At 41.6% G+C, this 20,904-nt stretch overlaps 1 protein-coding gene across 9 annotated transcripts in view; it reads right to left on the bottom strand.

The window, feature by feature from the left end:
• Positions 1 to 20,904, bottom strand: part of DNM3 (dynamin 3) — a 366,866-nt gene that overhangs the window by 250,554 nt on the left and 95,408 nt on the right. For all 9 annotated transcript variants that reach the window (XM_090049992.1, XM_090049990.1, XM_090049991.1 and 6 more), the window contains exons 8-10: positions 16,622 to 16,757; positions 15,231 to 15,298; positions 5,601 to 5,739 (exon numbers count right to left, since the gene is read on the bottom strand). In XM_090049992.1, coding sequence (XP_089906118.1) covers positions 5,601 to 5,739; positions 15,231 to 15,298; positions 16,622 to 16,757 — 343 coding nt within the window. The remainder of the gene's footprint in view (positions 1 to 5,600; positions 5,740 to 15,230; positions 15,299 to 16,621; positions 16,758 to 20,904) is intronic.

Raw genomic sequence — 20,904 nt, forward strand, 5'->3', positions numbered from 1 at the left:
TGGCATTGCAGGGTTGCCATCATAGGGCAGCAGGGGAGGAAAAGGGCAGGGGAGAGAGGGAGGAAAAGGACAGTGGGGAGAGGGAGGGGAAGGGTGCAGTGGCATGAATGCACCCCTCTTTCAACTGACTGTCACAGGAGCACCAGCTGAGGAGTGTTTTTAAGTCCCAAAAGCAAACGAGAATTCCCCTGCCCTGCCTCTCCATGCTCAATGACACCTCTCCTCCCACAGCTGCCACGGGGGTGGACCTGTGAGGTTGCTCCAGAGCTGCTCCTTAAGTTCCAGCTGGGCTCCGCATGGTGCTGGGTTCACCTAGGAACAATGCCTGCAGAGGGTGGGTTCTCCCTCCATCCCTGGCCCTCTTGGTGTTCTCTGCCAGCATGGGAGCAGAGGCAGGGCAAAGGAACCTCCTACTGTTGCAGCATGCCTGCAGTGGGACAGGAATGGCTCTGAATCATAATTTATGCAAACAATAGACACAGAGAAATGCTAAGTATTTGCATATACTTCCTAAATACTGAACATAGTTTGAGAGCATTGTTTTCTCCAAGTTATGCATTTTGTGCGTTAGTTCTACAAGCTCTGTCACTCTTGTAGAAAGATTCCTGCTACCAAGCTCCTCCACCCAGCCACATGGAAAAGAGGCTCTAAATTTCCTCTCTGTCCTGAATCTAAATCAGCAAAGGCCAGCCTTTTTGCAGGAGTGCCATAAATTAGCCCCACATCTTCCCTGAGTGCCACCCCTATCCCCTTCTTTTGCCTGATCCGTGCTCTTTCTCCTCCCTGCCCTATGCTTTCTGCCCAATCTACTCCTCTCCCCAGTGTGCCACATATTAAGGCTGTGCAAAACAGCACCATTTCATTTCAACTTCCGTTTCACCATTTCGACAGAACAGTGTTTCGTTTCGTGTTTTGTTTGGTTTCAAAAGCACCGTGAAAACAGCTGGCATGGTAGCACCTGCTGAGGAAATGAAGCCTGTCAGCTTTCAAGGAGATAGGTGCAAGGGTTTCTGGCAAACTGCACCTCAGGTTCTGCAGCATGTGTGTTAAGGTGCACCTGCACTGTGTCCTTCCTCTCTCTTCCCCCTCCCACTTCTTACTTTGTTTGCCTGCAGGCAAGACCAGCTTCAGCTTCAAAACTCATTTCATTTTGAGGCTGTTTCGAAGCCCTTCGTTTGATTTTGATTTCGCTGTTTCAAGCTCGAAACAAGTCGAAACAGCACCAAAATGAAACAGCCGGTGAAATTTTGCACAGCTTGACCATGTATCACACACAAAAGCTGCCAGTGCCACTTGTAGCATGTATGCATGCCACAGGTTCAACACCCCCGATCTAAATACTCTCTCTGCTCCTTGATCATAGGGCTTGGTGTTGCCATTCTAAAGCTTCAAATACCTTCAGGTCTCCAGCTTGTGGCAACACCTGTGAGCTCCAAAATAGCATTCCTAGAATACACGTTGCACCAACAGCCACAAAAAAGTTTAGCTAATTATTAGTGGAAAAAGATCCACTCAAGTAATCTACTACAGGATTTCCTCTGAGCCTTAACAAGTGAAGAAATGAACAACTGACCCACTGGCTTTAAGGGAGACTAAGAATTATGGTTCTAAACCACTTGGGCGGTTTGAAATCCAGAACTCAACCGTATCTATTCTTGTTAGCATTCTGATGATGACTGGGGAGAGAGAAAAAAAATCTTACTAATGCATCGCAAGAAATAAAGTGACCCCAACTTGGCAGGTCTTGTGCTCCCCAAAAGAACATAAATTTGTCTTCGATTCTTCCACTGATGGAAAGAAGAGATACAACTCTGGGCCTGTTCTATAATCATTTAGCCATAAAGGTAAATCAGAAAGCCTAATGCTCTGCACCAATTTTTATCAATACCTTTTGATGACATTTTATTTAGATTAAAATAGGAATGGGTAAGATACTTAACAGTGCCATCTTTTGCTTATAAAATGATTTTGTGAGACTCCCATGTTTGTTACATTTCCTTCCCTTGAACAAAAAAATAGATAGCTCCAGCTATGGCCAAGGGCCAATGCCAGTTCCAAGAATGATACATTTCTGTCAACCCTTACATATAATATAGCAGAAAAAGTGAATGAGTGTAAAATTTTCACAAGCTCCTATGTGATTTTTGTTCCCAAGTTCCATTTTCAAAACTGACTGCAGCATTTAGGAAAGATATTGGGAGTTGGTGTCCTTGGGTGCCTATACATGTGCAAGTGAAGCTGCTCCAACATGCTGTGATTACAGTGCGTTGGAGCAGATTTACTTATTTGATTTACTTATTTGAGATTTACTTATTTGATAATTATCACATTCCAGCAGACTCCAGTGTCACATATATCAGCATCTTCACACTGAAAAATGGCAGCAGGGATGCTTTAACTAAAGTTCATTCAACAAGCTTTAGTTAAAGCACCCCTGCTGCCATCTTTCAGCATGTGATGCTCCTGGTGCTTTAGAGCCGCTCTCAGAGCCACTCCAATGGAAGAGCCCCCCCCCCCCAGTACACATATATAAACAACCCTCATTTCCAAAGCAGCTCTGAAGATGGGAAATGGACTGAACTAAGTGCTTTGAAAATGTTACCCATTTATTTTTGTGCATCAGATTGCAATGCAAATGACAGTAATACTTATCCCATACTAATACTTCTCTGGTAATAAAGAAGGAGCACACTTAGACTTACGAAAAGAGATGGACTGGAAGAAATTAAAAGGAAACCTGTCATTACAGTCACACACCATACAAGGAATTCTGTAGGTATATAAGAATGAAGTAAAGTATCCAATATGGAAATTAACCTATTATAAAAAAACCTCAGCTGTTCTACAAAAGAGTCTGCCAATAACCAATACTGTATCCATTACACTCATGCTCCTATAAAGGAAAATCAATAAGTCTTAGAATAAGAATAAGAAAATAGATAAAGGACAGCCAGCTATCTGAACGTTTGAAAAGGCCATTCATAAATTGTCTTACCAGAGGTCTATTAAGAGATCTAAGAAAACAAAACACAGAAAATATAGGAAATAAATGGTCAGTTTCCATCATAAAAGGATGCTTATAATGAAGTGTCCTCAGAATCTGTACTGGGAATGGTGGTCTGGGTAAGAGTGATTGTTCAAATGGTAATAATATCAGATGACAATTATTTATGAGTCAGGAGCAAAGTAAGCCAAGAATTACAGGAAGCCCTAACCACGCAAGATGACTGGGCAACACCACTGCATATTAAATTCACAAAAAATAACTAGAAGGTGATGTACAGCTGAAGGAGCAATTCACAGCTAAGTCTAAAACCATGACTGATCAGGAGGAACAGCTATGCATCACTGAAGAAAAAGAACGTGCAGCTGAAATAAAAAAAGGAAATACGAAGTTAGATTGTATTATGAAAGGAAGAGAGTATTACTGATTATATTGCCATGACCAAAATGGATAGCATGCCCTCACCTTGAATACTGCAGTCAGTTCTGTTCACCCCATCTTGAAAAAGGATCTAGCAGGCATAGAAACGATCCAGAGAAGGGAAGTGAAAAAGAACAGCAACATGGAAAAACTCACAAATGGAGGGGTATATAAAACTCTCCCCAGAACAATAAAACTTAACTTTTTATAAAAAAGGAATGCATAGTTTAATGAGAAGACTAAGAGATGACATAGCAAAGGAACAGAAAATAATGAATGACAGAAAATCAAAAGTTCAAATTTCCCCACTTATATTAAAACAAAGTAGCAGTAAAAAAAGTAAAAAAGCAACAAATCTAAAAGGAAACATATTTATTTGATATAATTGATCAGTGGAACACACTGCCACCGAAGACAGAAGTCAAGAGATTAGAATTCAAAAAATTATATATTTATGTAAACATTAGTTTATATTATACAGTGTAACAAATATTAAGAGATTAAAGGGTGTTGCCCCCCTTATAGGGTAATTCAGAGGCAAAAAGATAGCCTGCAACAGGATGAAAGTTAAAGAGAACCTTTGAAGAACACTGGCAGAGACAAGATAATGGATCAGATGGAACCACTGACTTCTGAAAAGGCTATCCCCTGCAATAGAGGAACATGCATCTGATTTTTGATATCTGTAGGTTATTCAGCTATGTACCAAACCCCAAACTTTTTGTCACAATAGGAAAATAAGGCTTGGGATTTTTTTGTTTGTTTGTGTTAAGGAAACAAAACGTTTGCATTTTAAAATTATATTTAATATTTACTACCAGAGGAGTCTGCTATTTCATTATATCTGTTGGGAAGGTCTCTTTGGATTTATCTACATGTGTGCTTTACTACAGAGCTGACTAACTCCACAGTAACATAACACCATCTACACCAGGGGTGGGCAATTATTTTAGGTGGAGGGCCGCTTACAGAGTTTTGGCAAGCCATCGAGGGCTGCATGACAGGCAGCCAGAGGCAGAAAAACATTAATATTCTAAATTTTTAGGGGCCCCGTGGGCCAGATAGAATGGCTTGGTGGGCCACATCTGGCCCGTGGGCTGCATTTTGCATACCCCTGATCTCGTATTGGAGTGCAATAGGTTAATTAACTTCACTGTAGGATAGTACTGTCCAGGACAAGTACTATCCTACAGCGGAGTAGTTATGTGCGCTGAAACACGCACACAGACAGTGACCAGGGCTGGATGGGGCACAAAGGTGTTAAAGTGCAAGGGCTGCTGGCTGGTTAGCCTCATATTGTAGCACTCTCATGCCCCAGCCAGCCCCCTCTGCAGCATACTGAGCCGGGGTGGAGCAGCCTTGGGCTGGCAGGCTAACTGCACCTGCAGATGCACCCTTTGAGTACATACACTTTTCACCTAATGGAAGCTAATTGCACAGCAGATTTTTTTCAAATTAAATTAGTTTGCTACACACTCTTGGCAGTGCTTAAGAGACTAAGGTCACCCTTCTACCTATGTGTAGTACTCACACTTGTGAATGTGTCCACAAAACAAAGGGAAAACTAGATCCCCCCTTCGAGGTTCTTGAAAACTCCAGATTATGAATTAGCCATCTGTGTATACGATGAACAGCACAGGAAAGTAAAATCACTGCTCATTAGTTCTTTGAGGATTTAAAAATGGTTATAGTGCAAAGAGGTTCTATATGAAATCTATAATTTGGCAAATCTGCTCCTTAGGTATATTTGGAATCTCATCTTTATTAGCAAATTAATTATTCTTCTACTTTACTTTTGTCCATGCTGCAATGATAACTTTAGATCGGAATTGGCTGGAGGGGTTTCACCTTACACCGCTATAGAACTGTTAGCTAGGTTTCACTGGTAAGGGCACTGAGGAGATCCTGCTCTGTTCATATTATGCCCTCAGTAACACTGTGCAATATGAATGAGGGTAATATGGTTATACAAGTAAATGAAGAGCCAACTGACATAAATAATATAGTGAGGATACAGGACCCAGAAATAAACTTTTTAAAGCACCAAAACCCATCATGAGTTGTATATGACTACTGGTTACATAAAAAGTTAATCTTTATTTGTGAAACAAATTATCTACCATAATAGCAGGTTAACAGAATATTTCAAGTATTAGTGAATCCATTCAGAAGTTACCTTTTTTGTGCATTTCTTGACAGTGTTGATTAACTCTTGCATCACCAGATCCACGCTTTTTAAGGAAGGCCCTTTCAGCTTCACTATCTGTTTTTTAACTATAGCTTCAAAGGCCATGTCTGGAGTAAACAAACCTGTTCTGTGGACATATAATAAAGCATGTAAGATACTGAAGAAATACTTCATAGAAAAGAATATAACTTGAATGAAAGCACAGTACAGAATCCCAAGCATCATGATGATATGAACAAAAGAATTCTGTAAGTTGCAAGATGGATAGTTAGCTTAAAGTACTCTATAGCTCAGCTATTTGAAAAGAATATAAACCAAAAAATAAAGTATTTATTTGACAAATGTTGCTTAATTATGTTAACAGATTATAGTATATTATCATATTTTTCAGTTTAGTTTGTAAAGTTGAATGGTCTTAGTAATACTAGGACTCACTAAAGCAGTATCTCTACTACTTAAATCTTTCCTGACAAATGTGAAGAGGACCACTGGGCTTTGACATGTCAGTTATAGGGAGTGTGGATTACAAAATGAAAAATGAATAGGTTTGTGCTGAGATGTCTCACAATTCTGCCATTTGTACATATATGGTTTAGGTAAATACTTGTCTTCATACCCAACATACTATTAATCTCTTTCTTTTCAAAGATTTACAACACTATAAAAATAGCTGAATGAAAATTGGAATGAGTATGGAACTCATGCTCGTTTCTCCTCAAATCAGAAGATTTAATATAAATTAATTTGTTTACTAGGTTGAAGAATAAGAATGTTAAAAAAAAAAATCAACTTAACCTGGAAATTCTTTTGTGAAATAATCCCATACCAGAGCAGAGTGTCAAAACATTTAGGGCAGCTGCGTTCTCAAATGTCTGACAATGTGCATAGAAAGTTAGATATAAACTTTCCATCCAAGCTGTGTGGACATATACAAGTAAACAACTTGTAGAACTAGAGACTCTAGCCCGGGACAGCTACTTTTTTGTTGAAAGTGCCAAAAATATATGCAACCTTGACTTGTAAGATGTTGGAGGGCCAGGGACAGACAGTGCAGGGAGCCATGAGGGCCCCAATCCTTGCTGTGGCAGCGCAGCCCCAGCCCTTTCCCCAAGGTGTACATGCCAAGGAAAATGTCTTTGCATATCATGCTCTGGCACGTGCGCCAGGGGTTGCCTATCCCTGCTCTAACCTTTATTTCTCCTTCCAAAACTGCTTGCATAGATCTAAACTTGATATACAAAATGATTCAGAAGCCTTTAAGAACGCTGTCTAAAGAAAAGAACATAACTTGAATGAAAGAAATGTAATTAAAATTGTAAGACTGCTTTCTTGAATAGGCCAAGAGACCTCATAGACGAAACAAGAAAAAAGCTGTATAAATATAAGTATTGCACTCAAGAGCAGGGCCAGATATTCAGTCCCTACGCAGATGTGTTGCTTGAAGCATTCCAAATAGCAAGTTTACAGAAGTGTGCCACTAAAAACACATTTCAACAAAGACTCTAAAAACTGAGCAATATCTACGAAACACTTCCTGAAACATCAGGGCATTACATCAGAGTGCACAGAGGATGGCTTGATCTTCTAGCACCCTAGGCAGGGGGTTGGAGAGAAGGATTCCTTGCAAGTCTCTTAGCCTCCAGAGGATCACAAAGACAACCAAGCACACAGACCACCATTCAGTGACTGTCTATCCTCATTCCCTCCCACTGTCCCCCCCTCCCTCCATGGGCAAAACACTGAGATGCCAGAAAACACAGCAACTTTCTTTTGTACCCCCCGTAGCCAGAGAGCACTGCTGTCATTCGAAGTGTTCTAGCAGGGGAGCACAGGAGGAGGGTGTATTGTCTGTATGATACTGAAGTGATCCAAATTTAAAGTACTCCAAAATGGAGTGGAATTTTCTGTCCATGGCCTTAAATCCATTGGGCAACCAGTTCAGGATCAAGCCGAATGGTAACTTCAGTTGCAAAACACTGTGATGCCTGGAAGGTCACAGTGAAACTGCATACAGACTAATTCACTGAAATAATCTATGAGATGAATCTGTTTAGCCCTAGGTTTGCTATAAATAATATGGAAAGTTTACAGAAAAGTTAAGTTCTACCCTAAGTAGCAGTTAAGAATTAAAATCTGGACTAGTATTTCACAAACACTTGAAAGGTGAGCTGTGCAACAAAATTAAGCCAGTTTTGCCTGTCCTGCATGGCAGCTTTTCTAATATTATAAAAGCCTAAGTCTGTCTGTACCACTGTATTTTTACTCTGATTGGCTGACAGAAATAGCCAGTCAGAGTGCTCTAAGCATGGAGGAGTGCCGCCAAGATTCCGATAGCATGCTGAGACCTGGACAGAGGGTGGGGGAGCTGGCCTCATCTCCCCCACCCCACTCCCTGCAAGAGGCAGAACAGCAGCAGCATGGGGTGTTATGTGGCGGCACTCCATCCCAGGCCTCTGGCTCCCCATACCCCATCATTCGTGACAGGCAACTGGCTAGTACAGCGATAAAGGCTTAACCATTTTAATGTATACATCTTTTCTGTAGTACCATACTTACCCAAATCCAAGATGACTCTGAATTTAAGATGACACCCCCCTCCACCCACCGCATAACCAGAATCAATACATAGAAAATGTATACACCTTACCCCCTGCTGCCAGCCCCCCCACCCCTTATCCCCCCCCACTGCCTAGCCCCCAGCACCTGATCCCCCATGCTTGCACTCCTCGGCACCTGCCCTTCCCACTGATGTCTACCCCCCCAACCACTAAACCTCTATCATCTCCACGCCCCTACCTCTCTCCTCCCATGGTCTCTGCCCTCCCCACCCCTCCCAAGCACTTACCCTCACTCAAGCTGGAGCAAGCACATGCTCCACACCCTGGGCTGGAGCAGAGCCAGAGCCTGTGTGGCAACGCATCTTTGAGTGTTTGCCACTTTAAGGGCTGGAGGCAGATATCTTGCAGGTGCCAGCCTGATTACAGTGGCCATTTTAAGATCCAATTTATACAGGGTGAGGCAGCAGTCTGCTGCCAGCAGCCAAGAGAGAAACAACAGCCAGCTGAGCTATAGCTCAGGAACATCTTGGAGGTAAGGGCAAGAGCTATGGGGATGGTTTGGAGGCTCCTGGTCCCAGGCATGACCTAAAACCGTACCCTTCCAGGGTAGGGAAGCCTGGTGGGACTGCCAGTGGTGTGGCAGCCCCACTTAAGTGCCAGGACCGATCACCTCCCCAGTGAAAGGCAGGTTGGGGCACCTTAACCCCTACCCCCCACCATCTGGTGGGTCTATAGGAACTAAGGGGAGGCCCTAAGGGGCAAAATATTATGCTAGGAGGCCCCAAAGGGCATAGTGTGATGTTGAGAGAACCCAAGAGGCACAGAGTTATGCTGAGGGCCTGTGCAGAGTAGGATGCAGCAGGATGCCTGAAGGACTGCATGATCTGGCGTGCTGAATAGGACTGCAGAGGGTGGCTTGAAGGGCTGCACTGGGGCATATCAAGTAGAGCTACCACGGTGGCTTGAAGGGCGATATATGGGCCAGCCTCAAGTGTACATGTGCGTGTGTGTGTGCACGCATGCGAGACACGTTACCTGGTGAGGGGCTAGGGCGAAAGCAGACCAGCCAAGGCATAAGGTGCCACCACATAGAGTAGGGGAGCACAAGCAAACCAAAGAAGCTGTGTGGCAGGGCTGAAGCGAGAATAGCAAAGCCCAAAGGCCTCAAAGGGAGCAAGGGCAGCAGAGTGTTGCCTAGTGATAGGATGTATGCAAGAGGCCCCTGTGAGAGGGAAGCGGAGTGTATGTAGCTCTTGTGAGATGGGGGCAGCGTGAATGAGTGCGTAAGCAAAAGGCCAACAATGGATTGAGTTTGCTCAGGCCTCAGACTGGGAAACAAATATAATCTGGATGCCATCTGCGAGGCATGGGCCACAGTGTAGGTGACCTACGGAGCCATGGATAGTGCCCCCTGGCATCAGGGTAATGCAAGGGCAGCCTTCCACTTATTGTATCATATTAACATTAAAGTTGTGGCAGGCAAGTTAGGGCAGACTGCCCTAGGCAGGTGGGTGGGCCGACTTGTGACCTAGCCTTGAGTTTGCCCCTGTCACAGCCTGCCAGAGCTAGAGCGACGGTAGGTGGTGGGGGCAGAAGTGGTGGAGAGGCAAGTGGGAAGACAGTTACTGCAGCTCTGACCCCAGCCCCAAGTCAAGCCCAGAGCCACAGCAAACACCTGTCCCCTTATACTCAAATCCAAGATAAGGGGCTTCCCATCCCGTTAAAAGGGGACAGGGAAAGCCTAATCTAAGATCCGAGTAAAGACTGAGATATTTCCAACTCAGAACTACCCCAAGAAAGGGTAGCTGATGCCTTGGGAAACACTAATCTGGATCACCGTAATCTTGCCTCCCTGGTAAATTACACGATTCAGAAAAAGTGCAAAAATTTAATCTGGTTTGGGTAGAGATTACTGGCTAAACCTGAACAAGTAAAGGACAGTATATCACATCATCTTTATAAGGGAATTCAGCTTTCAGGGGTTAGTTCTTGCCCACTCTCCTTGTTAACAATATAGAAACTAGCAACATAGTTATTATATAAAAGTGATGCAAAGAATATTGTCCAAAGGAGTCAACCAGTGATAATGTAAACATGAAGACCAATTTCAATTTCAGTTCAACTCATCTGCTCCTGAGTTAGTACAAAAGCCTATAAGAGAGTCCTTTCAGAAACTGTTTTATTGTAGAACGTACAAATATTAGTGGTTGTTTCCACTAGACAGTTGCATTATCATCAATATTTTAAAAACTGTCTATTTGAAATCCTATCTATCAATACTAAGCAGAAAAAGACCCAAATAAGATAAGATAAATGACCCACCCCAAGCTGAATCTCTCCAATCCCAAGCATAACAAGACTACAGATATGTCCACAAAAAACTGAGTCTTCCCTGATCTAATTAGTAAATCAGACATTTAGAGAAACAGCCAACAATAATATAAATTGAAGCAATGGAAGGAAAACAGATTTGGTCAGCAGCACAAACTGGAAAAAAAAAACAACTGTGCCATTTCATGACACAGGTTTTCCTCAAAGACGTATGACCTTTCAGAAATATTTGTTTAAACAGCTTGATAGGACTCCAAATCTGACACTAACTTGCCACATTCTGATATTCAGAAATCAAATTGGATGGCGCATTTGGCTTTAACACTATGAAAACAGATCTGGAAAACCTGAAAGGCAGACTGGATCTTTCAACAACAAGACTAATAGATCCAAATATCAATACAGATATGCCCAAAGAAAGAGTGACAGTTTCATATCCACCTTACCCCATTTGATTATTTAGCAAAATTTGGCAGGGGGTTTCATGAAGACATAAAGGGTAGGGCTGTGCAAAATTTTGCCAGCAGTTTTGTTTCAACACTGTTTTGACTCATTTTGAGCTCGAAACAGTGAAATTGAAACAAAACAGAGAGCTTCAAAACGAAATGAGGCAAGTTGAAACATTTCAAAATGTTCAAAACGTTTTTTCGAAGCTCAAGCTGGGCTTGCCTGCAGGGAAACAAAAACCAAAGTAAGGAGACAGAGGGGGTTGGGGTTGGGGTTGAGGGGAAGGACTGCTCTCATTATTGACTGTGTAGCTGGCCAGTGACTGTCATCCTTTCCTGAGGTCTCTTCCAATCCCAGTGCTCTGGGGGAGGGATGGAAAAACTACATAAAAGGCAGCATTGTTTGAACTGCCCTGCTTTCTGCCCTGGTGTCAGTCGAGTGAGGGCGCACCTTAACACACACACAGGTCACCCACCCATGTTGCGAGTTTTGCCTGTCAGCAGCTAGAGGTGCAGGGCCCCAGAACCCAGACTCCCCTTGCACCTATCTCCTTGAAAGCTGGCAGGCTTTGTAGCTGCAGCAGGGCCTAGCAGGCCTGCAGTTTTCACCCTGCTGTGCCTTAACACACACACACAGTGTCACTCATGTCATGAGTTTTGCTTGTCTGCAGCTTGAGGTAGTTTCCCCCAAACCCCTGCACTTATCTCCTTGACAGCTGGCAGGCTTTGTGGCCTCAGCAGGGGCTAGCATGTCTTTAGCTTTAACCCTGCTGTGGCTTAACACATATACGGGGACATGAGGTCTTTTGCTTTCAAGATATTGAGGTGCAGTTTCCCTGAAACCCCAGCACCTATCTCCTTGAAACCTACCAGGCTTCATGCCCTCAGAAGGGGCTACCTACCATTCCTGCAAGTTTCATCCAAATCAGGCCAGAAATGACAAAGTTATAGGCTGTTTCAAGCTTCCTCATTATAGCCTATGGGCGAAACATCGAAACAGCAGAACTGTTTTGACGAAACGAAACGGAACAGCAGCTTTGAATCGAAACAAAATTTGAAACAAAATGCTGTTCCACCGAAATGCAAGTCGAAACAGAATGGTGCCATTTTGCATAGCCCTAGTAAAGGGTAAAAATAAAAAGCAATATATGCCTAGGCTAGTATGAAGATGCTGATCAATAGTTTTGGATCACTGCTTCTCTGGGACAAAACTGGAGGCACATGGAGTTCTCCTTCAAAACAAAGAGCAGGGTCTCCAGACTTCTGGAGTATTGACGTGGCCAAGTTTTTGAAAAAGCACTCATGCTGAGATTGAATTCCAAATGATGCAGCCTGCCAGGATGTGTTCTTCCACAGAAAATGGAGAGCCCCGGGTGCAACATGATATGCAATGTACCACTCCCAAGGCTTGCCAGTTTCTTGACATAAACATCAAGAATGAACTCCCTCTTATTAGTTGATACACTACATGGCTGTGGTGACGCGTGTCAAAATTGGTACCAATTTGTCACTGATTTAAGGAAGATAAATTGCTCCAAATGCCAAGAGGATTAATAAACCTTTGTCTCTCTGGATTTCCAAGGTCTTTGTGCTTACAGATGGCACATGCAGAGTTCTAACTGAACAGCTCCACAGATGAGAACCAATGAATGGTGTAAGTTCCCTGAAGGTCTGAGTTTTGTTTCTTTAAAAAGCAGTTCTCAGATTGCAATATATTGTCTTTATCCAGGACTCCACAGATCTCATTCTGAGCTGAAAGAGTTTTTGGTTCAAGGTGCAGCAAGGGAAGTTTAGGTTAGATATTAGGGGAAAAAATACCTCTCATGAGGAGGGTAAATAAAGCACTGGAACAAGGTACCCAGAGAGGCTGTGGAATTTCCATCCTTGGAGGTTTTTAACGTTCAGCTAGACAAAGCCTTGGCTGGGATGATGTAGTTGGGGATGGTCCTGTTTTGAGCAGGGAGTTGGACTACACCTCCTGAGGTCCCTTTCAACACTCATTTTCTATGATTTTCAGTAAAATTTGTTCAGAAATAATATCCTATTATAAGTGTGTGCAACTTTTACAGATGATGTGTACTAAGTCATAACCATGACAGGACTTGAATTATCTCGAAAGTCAATTCAGACTGTCATATGGGATATTTATAGGCATCTGGGATTTAAAAAAATGGGGAGAAATGGCATGAAAATGAAACTTTCTATAGAGAACAGTCATAACAATGACTTAAGTCTAATCTGGAGCATCAGCTTCAGATAGCTAGGAGCTAAAAAGTAACGCTAATACAAATCCCATAGAGATGTATTTATATGCCTCACGCAGTCTGAGAAATATATAAATTGCAAATGGGAATTGGTGTGGTCCAGTAGAGGACCATACAATACTGTTCTATCAGCAGAAATCCATTATTGATGTGTACTATACTTCAATTCCGATTCCCTCTTATGTGATACAATCCACAAACTGCATATTGGTAAACAAAGAGTTAATGGGGACGGGAATAATTAGCCATCATGGCTGCATCTGGAGGGGATTAAGTTGAGTCAAAATTATTGGGCACAATTCCAAAAGAGTTGAGCTTCCTGTAAAAGAGGCTGGAAAGGCTCAGCTGGGGGAAAAGTCCTGAATGTGGAAGCAGTTTAATTAGAAGCAGACTAACTCCTGGCTTCAGAGCTAAAATACATGGATAAGACTTAGGAAGGTAGCCCTGTTGGCTGGTGTTCTGCAAGTATAAGGATCTCAAAGATATCTCTAGGAGGAAATACCTAGGAGTGAAGCAGAGGTACACAAGCTAATCTCAAGTACCAGAACAGAAGCCATGGTGCTCTGTACAGGTTTCTCAGTGTAAGGTAGCCTGCACAGAACTCCACACTGCTGAGGGTAAGCTGCTGCTGATCTAGCCTGAATATCTCTACATTATCCTGCAGTGGAGACATACCCATAGATATGACTATGAACAAAAAGGAACAATAGTCCCACACCACCTTGTTATAAAAGGCTATGCTATCCCCCAGTTTCTTATACACCTTTCAGTGTACTTGGCCATTTTTCTCCAAATTAGCAAATATGGGCACTACCTATAGCTGAAAAATATGTAGCCACTTAAAACTCAAAATAAATAAGATGCATCCCAAAATAAATAAGATGCATTCCCAGTGGATTCTGGCACCTTGATTACAGAACCAACCATTTTCCCAATGGTAGAATTCAAAAGGCAGGAAAAGCATGAATGCTTCAACAGAGCATCAAAGCTATTCTGCAAGACGAGCAGAGGATCTTGTTCTATGACAAGCCATATTTTGTGCAATATCTGCACTAACAGTAAATCAGTACAAGGATTCATGGCCTAAATCATGTGTAACTGCCAGATTTCAGGGACAGAGCTCAACCCATATGCCATAGTATCAACATCCTAAATTCAAAAAGGCACTGTGTACAGTTCCAACATGCCAAGTTCCATGGTTTGACATTTGACCTTGTGCCTTGTCCTCTCCACTTTCTAGTGGGACCTTATTTGACCACTGAGGGCATGTACACTGATCATGAAGGGAATATCTATAAGCAATTCTTAAAGGAAACATAAGTAATTTTTGTTCTTCTTTTATTTTTTTAAGGAATTAAGTTCTTCTTAAATTTTATGAAAGGAACCAAAGGAACTGTCATCTACATTGTATGAAAGGATCTAATTATACTGTATTTGTAAAAACTCTAAGAGTGGCACTTCAGCTCTTCACATATATTGTTCCAATTCACCCTTGTGTGTGGGCATTAAGGCCAAATAAATACGATTTCAATGAAGGTTTTACTCCATTTTAATGACTTCTACATGTTCAACATTTCATGTAGCTTTTTTCTGTACCAGTTATGTTCTATAGCAAGTGCAATCAAAAAAAAATCACAAAAAGGAACATCATTACAGAATCACTCTATTCTGAATTTGTGGCTTCAATCAATCCCATTAAGTCCAAACAGTATGGAGCGACATAAATACCCTGTTTTATTGGAGCAGGCTGCAACACCAAAGCAAACAGTACAACCAGAAGTGAGTTCATTGAACTGCTCTGTACCTGAACTCTTTAAGTATTTCAGACAAGTTTGGTAAGTCCTTGGAAAGCAGTGGGCATGGCCAATGACCCTAATGGCTATGTTAAAAACAAAAAACACATAAAGGGAAATAAAAAGATTTTTTAAGCAACTAAATAAGGAAGTGATAAGTGTATATGAATTTAAAAGATTGTTTTCCACATATGTGTCTGAACCTACAGAAATGGGAAGCACTTGCCTGATACCGTGTATATTTTTGATTGCGTAGCTAATTTCTCTCCGCAGTTCTTTCTCATTGAATTCCATCTAGAAGAAAATTGAGAGCATATTTAATGAATGGACATTTAAAGAAAAACTAGCAAATATTAAAGTTGCGAATTGGAGCCGAACATCGTGAAAACTCAACTTGCTAAACAAACTTAGCAGGCCATTGATACACCCGTTTGTAACTATTGCAAAAGAAAGTGAAGTCTTCATACACAGTAATTTTAGAAGTTCAAAGCTGTGGAGGCAAGAACAATTGTTGAAAGTGAGACATACTGAACGACATTTTCCATTCCAAACAAACTGCTGGCTGAAATAATTCTGCAGAGCATCCTTTTAGAGAACCAGACAAATCCAGATCTACAACATTTGGGAAGAGCTACTTTAACAGAAGTGTACTCCATCTTTAAAAAAAAATATTCTGTTACTCCATTTTCTTTACAACTTATCTGCAGGCTTGGCAGAAGTGTGGGGGCTGGTGACTGAAGCAGAACAAAAAAACAGTTTTCCAAAACTTATTTCTTCCCTCCTATGAAAATTTGGGGAGGGAAGATTGCTGGTTTTCCACTCTAAATTAAAGTAGCAAAACCTACCAAAACACAGTTAATTTCCACAGCTCTAGTCTTAAAAGATGCACTTAGGTAGTAGCCTCTTGAACATGAGAAACAGAGTCATATCAGTTACTGTTGTTTACCTGCTCAACCTATCCAGAAGGAGGATGCTGGAGAGAAGACAACTGCGGAAGAACCATGGGAAAAACAGAAAGCATGGTAAAAACCAAGACAGAAGACAGACACAAAAGCTAATTTGGACATTTTGCCAAGTAGATAGAGAAATGCAGGATCCTAGATGTAAAAATTCAGTTCCATCAAAACTAATTGTGCAAGGTATGTGAGAGAAGAGAAAATACATCTATCCAAATTTGGCTACTGGGGGGAGGGGGAGAACAGCTGCACACCTGAAAATATGAAGTTACCATTATTACAAAGTGAGATTCATTACAAATTTGAGAACATACTTCAAATTAAATTGAGCTATAAAGCGAGCAAATAGGAAATATTCGTTGCTAGAGACAAAGTGAACACTGTGCTCTGAGCCATTTTAAAATTATTATAGCTTTATGAATAAGTTTTGAAAATTACATGGTACTGAAATTGCTTCTCAGTGTTCAGAACCTGAAATAAAAACATTTTTCTTCTGTGGGCTAGTGACACTCTTCCTTTTGTGTAATGGGCTCCTTTTGATTAAGGGTTTCCTGTTAAAGTACCCTCTTCAAATGAAATGGAAATTCCCCTTGTCACTGTTAATATGCACATGAAAACCAAGTAGTAGAACTGAAAGGAAGGAGGAAAGAGATACACATACCTTTACTAGTTCAAAAGGAAAACGCTCATGGAAAATGCGATTGATTTTGGCACCACCAGACAGTTCTAAGGTGTCAACCTGGTCCCCTGATCCTTCAATTCTTTTTTCAAAGTCCACTGAAAACTGTTGAACCATCCTGAAATTTTTTAATCAAACAAATGCAAAATGCTTACACTAAAGTTGTTTATTTCAGTATTATGCCATTGTAACTATGCCCAATGAATGATTTTTCTGCAGTTAACAGCAATATCTGTATGTATATTCTTCCCCTCTGATAGAACAGCTACAAGTATAAGTATAAATATATAATCTCTTAAAATTAAGTTTAAAACAACTGGTATTGTATGTTTGGCAAAATATACACAACAGGTTACCAACAACTACACTACTCCTGTTTTTATCCCTATTACAGATGTGTATAAAGTGATAGTCCTTTCCAAAATTTCTTTGCAACAGGATAAGTAAATATTGTGATTCTCAGAGCAAACGGCATTAGACAAATATATGTTTAACAGTTCTCCGGAGTTCAAAATCCTTCATAATTAAAGGATCTAATTAAAAGTAAAGATGAGTGGTAAAAACCTAGAAATAATTCTTCCATTTTAAAGCAGAGATTTTTCTTGTACAGAAGTTACAAATCTCCAGAAGGATTTTTTCCAAGTCCTTGGGAGCTCTCAGACAGTTCAGCAGTGTAACATGAATCAGACTGACAAAATTTAGACCTTTTGCTAGAAGATTTAGAAGACATTTGGTAGATGAGCCTTCCTGTGCCAATACTAGGCAGTCCAAAAATGAGTACTGAGGAATCCAGGTGGAAGCTATCAGTCTGACATGTTCCAATTTGCCTAAATTTCCTTAGACTTAGCCAACAGAAGTATTTGGTTGCGGGTTTTTTGTTGGTTTGTCTGTTTTTTGAGGGGGAAGGGGAGGGGGGAGAGGGAGAGAGAAAAAGAGAGAATATAATTCACTTCCATACAGAAGGAAGTCTTCCACCATCTAGTTTTATAGAAAGCCCACCATGTTTTCAAGTGAGTTTTCATCACTGTCATGTACATTTAACAATGATCTTTGGAGATGCGGAACTCCCAGAAAGGAAAAGGTATTATTATGATCATGAACTTCAGATCAAATCAATGAGTTTAGAGAGAGGATTATAGAGACTTGTGTAACCATATGAATCTCAACCTACTAATACACTCCTGCTTTCATGACTAATACAGGACCATTTACTCCTTTTACCTTTGGATGCAATGAAGTCACAGGAATAAGAAACTTTCATTTGACATTATAGGTCATCTTTTTTTTAACACAGGAAGTTAGGTTACCTCTCCAGTTAGCTTATGAACTGGAACTCAGGAAAAAGGATGAGGAAGGATATCTGGGGAATACCATGGAGTGGAATGGGATAAAGGCCGTGTTTATATCATCTCCATGTCAAATGCAAAACTACTGACAAGATAAGCTCCATCCACCTCATCCCACTCCTCCTTTACCCAAGCCTCACGATTAGCCAGAGTAGACAGCTTCGCAGAGGTCGTTAGCATATGCCACAGCACTATTCTTAGACCTGCTGTCTCAAGAGAGACAGGAGCCCTTTTTTTAGAGTGTCTACACTGTCTAATTGCCAAGCTTGAATGTGGGCAGAGCAGGAGTGAGTGGGCAGAGTTTATTCTTGGCAGTGATCTTAGGCTTGGCAGAGTAAAGAATATAGACTTGGCCATAAATCTTTTCTGGCTCTTTTCCTCCTTTAGAAAGTGTTATGAGTGTGGAAGAAGCTAATCCCACTAGAAGGCATGTCATGCCAGCAGTGCCTGGCAATTCCTAATTACCCAATGCTAAGTTAACCAAGAAGTACAAAACCTCTGATCAAATAAACAGAGGCATCCATCATCCCTTGCTTGTGGAATAGTCTGAGAATAATCACCCTTGCTGTCTATCCTACAACCACTGAAATGGCGATCCAAAAACAAAATGTATCTATGAATGATGAAATTCTTACTTAAGGACATGTTGTGTCTGGCTCATTGAACAGAGTGGTAAAAGAAGCAATGTATAGAAAGACACCAGCTTCTGCAAGAAGGATCTACAGTTTTGATGGTCATTCTCCCTTTTCTGTAATTCCAGAATAATAGGAGATCATGCATCCTGTACAGGACTTCTAAGGGTTTTATGGCAATGCTGTTGTCATTTACCCAATAGAGTTGTGAAAACATTTGAAGGGGTGAAGTAAGTACAAACCATATTGTCAAAAGGTGAAGATAAATTATTCTTAGAGTTCCTTCCATAGACCTATCTGTGGCACTTTCAGATGTATACAACTGTGAATATCTGAATGTATGGAAAGTAGCAAGAGGAAGCCCTCATTAAAGGATGTTCAGCAATGCACAGATCTCCTGAATTATATCTAGGACATTACCCACACCATCCTCTTGAAACTAAACCTTTTCCCAATTAGTGAAGCCCAAAGGATATCAAAGCAACACTGATCTATGGTCCTTTTTTTAAGCATCTCTTAAATCATTTACTGTATCAGCATATCCTCTAAAACCTTCTGAAACCTACTCCTTCAGTGTGTGTGAATAAAACATCATTAAAGTCTGTCAGAATGCTGACAAAAACAATGAATTTAGTGGCTCAGATTTGTATTTGGGTACTGGTCTTGAAAGTTGCAAACTTCCTTGTTATGTAATTATTTTAAGCAATTTTCATCCTCTTTACAGGACTGAACTATCACCCATCTCCTCCCTTTCTCTGGCAAAAGAAGGAAGGCAGAAAATATACTGATCCATAACAAACATCTTTCTATCTAGCTGCATAATTAGGGGTGGGTGACTGAGTCACCAAGCCCCAGTGACTGATTGTGAGAAGGCACAAGGATAGCTGTCACTGCCACTGCTGCCACTGTTGCCCAGGGTGCAGAAACAGCTTGTTGTACCTCTATAAGAGGAAACATGATCCTTAAAATGTGAAAGTGCCTATACATGTGTTGGTTTGCATTCTAGTTAGAACTTATCAGACCAGACTAGATTAATCAAGTCTCCTTCACATTCTACTTAGAATGCTTCAGCATGGCCTCGTTGTCACATGAATAAGACCCTGGGGTTGTTGGCTGTAGCCACGCTGGTCCAAGATGTAGCTGTGTTGGTCTAATAAAAGATATCACACTTACCCAAAGAACCTTGTCTGTATAAGCCCCTGTGGGTTTAAAAATGGCCACTGTGGTGCTTTATCTAAGCCTCATTGAATCAGGTTTAGATGAAGTGCCCCACAACCATTTTTAAACCCACAGGGGCTTAACAGACATGACTCGTTTTAATTAAAAGCAGCTCTCCAAGAACCGTTCTAATTAAAACGTTCCCACCCACCCACCCACAAGCACATGTATAGGCAGCCTGAGTGCCTGGGCTTCTTGATCAAGAAGCCTTGAGTAGAATCAAGAACTCAGACTAAGGTAGAGCCTGCACAGAGTTGACTCAAACTATGGCATCTAATCAACACTGAAAAATGCAAGGTTCTCCACCTTGGGAGGAAAAACCTGCAGCATCCTTATAGGCTCAGCAGTGCTACACTGGCTAGCACTACGGAAGAAAGAGACTTGGGGGTCATCGCTGACCACAAGATGAACATGAACCTGCAATGCGATGCTGTGGCTAGTAAAGCAACCAAAATGCTGGCTTGCATCCATAGATGCTTCTCAAGCAAATCCTGGGATGTCATTCTCCCCTTGTACTCGGCCTTGGTGAGGCCGCAGCTAGAGTACTGTATCCAGTTTTGGGCTCCACAATTCAAGAAGGATGTGGAGAAGCTTGAGAGAGTCCAGAGAAGAGCCATGCATATGATCAGAGGTCAGAAAAACAGACCTTATGACAACAGGCTGAGAGCCATGGGGCTCTTTAGCCTGGAAAACCGCAGGCTCAGGGGTGATCCGATGGCCACCCATAAGTTTATCAGGGGTGACCACCAGAATCTGGGGGAATGTTTGTTCACCAGAGCGCCCCAAGGGATGACGAGGTTGAACAGTCATAAACTACTACAAGACCGTTTCAGGCTGGACATAAGGAAGAATATCTTTATGGTCCAAGCCCCCCAAGGTCTGGAACAGCCTGCCATCAGAGGTGATTCAAACACCTACTGTGAACACCTTCAAGAGTAAATTGGATGCTTATCTTGCTGGGATCCCATGGCTCCAGCTGACTTCCTGCCCTTTGGGCAGAGGACTGGACTCAGTGATCTTCCAAGGTCCCTTCCAGCCCTAATGTCTATGAAATCTATTAAATGTGTGT

Source organism: Crocodylus siamensis, chromosome 5, assembly GCF_052110815.1.
Source record: "Crocodylus siamensis isolate JL-2025a chromosome 5, ASM5211081v1, whole genome shotgun sequence".
Taxonomy (NCBI): Eukaryota; Metazoa; Chordata; order Crocodylia; family Crocodylidae; genus Crocodylus; species Crocodylus siamensis.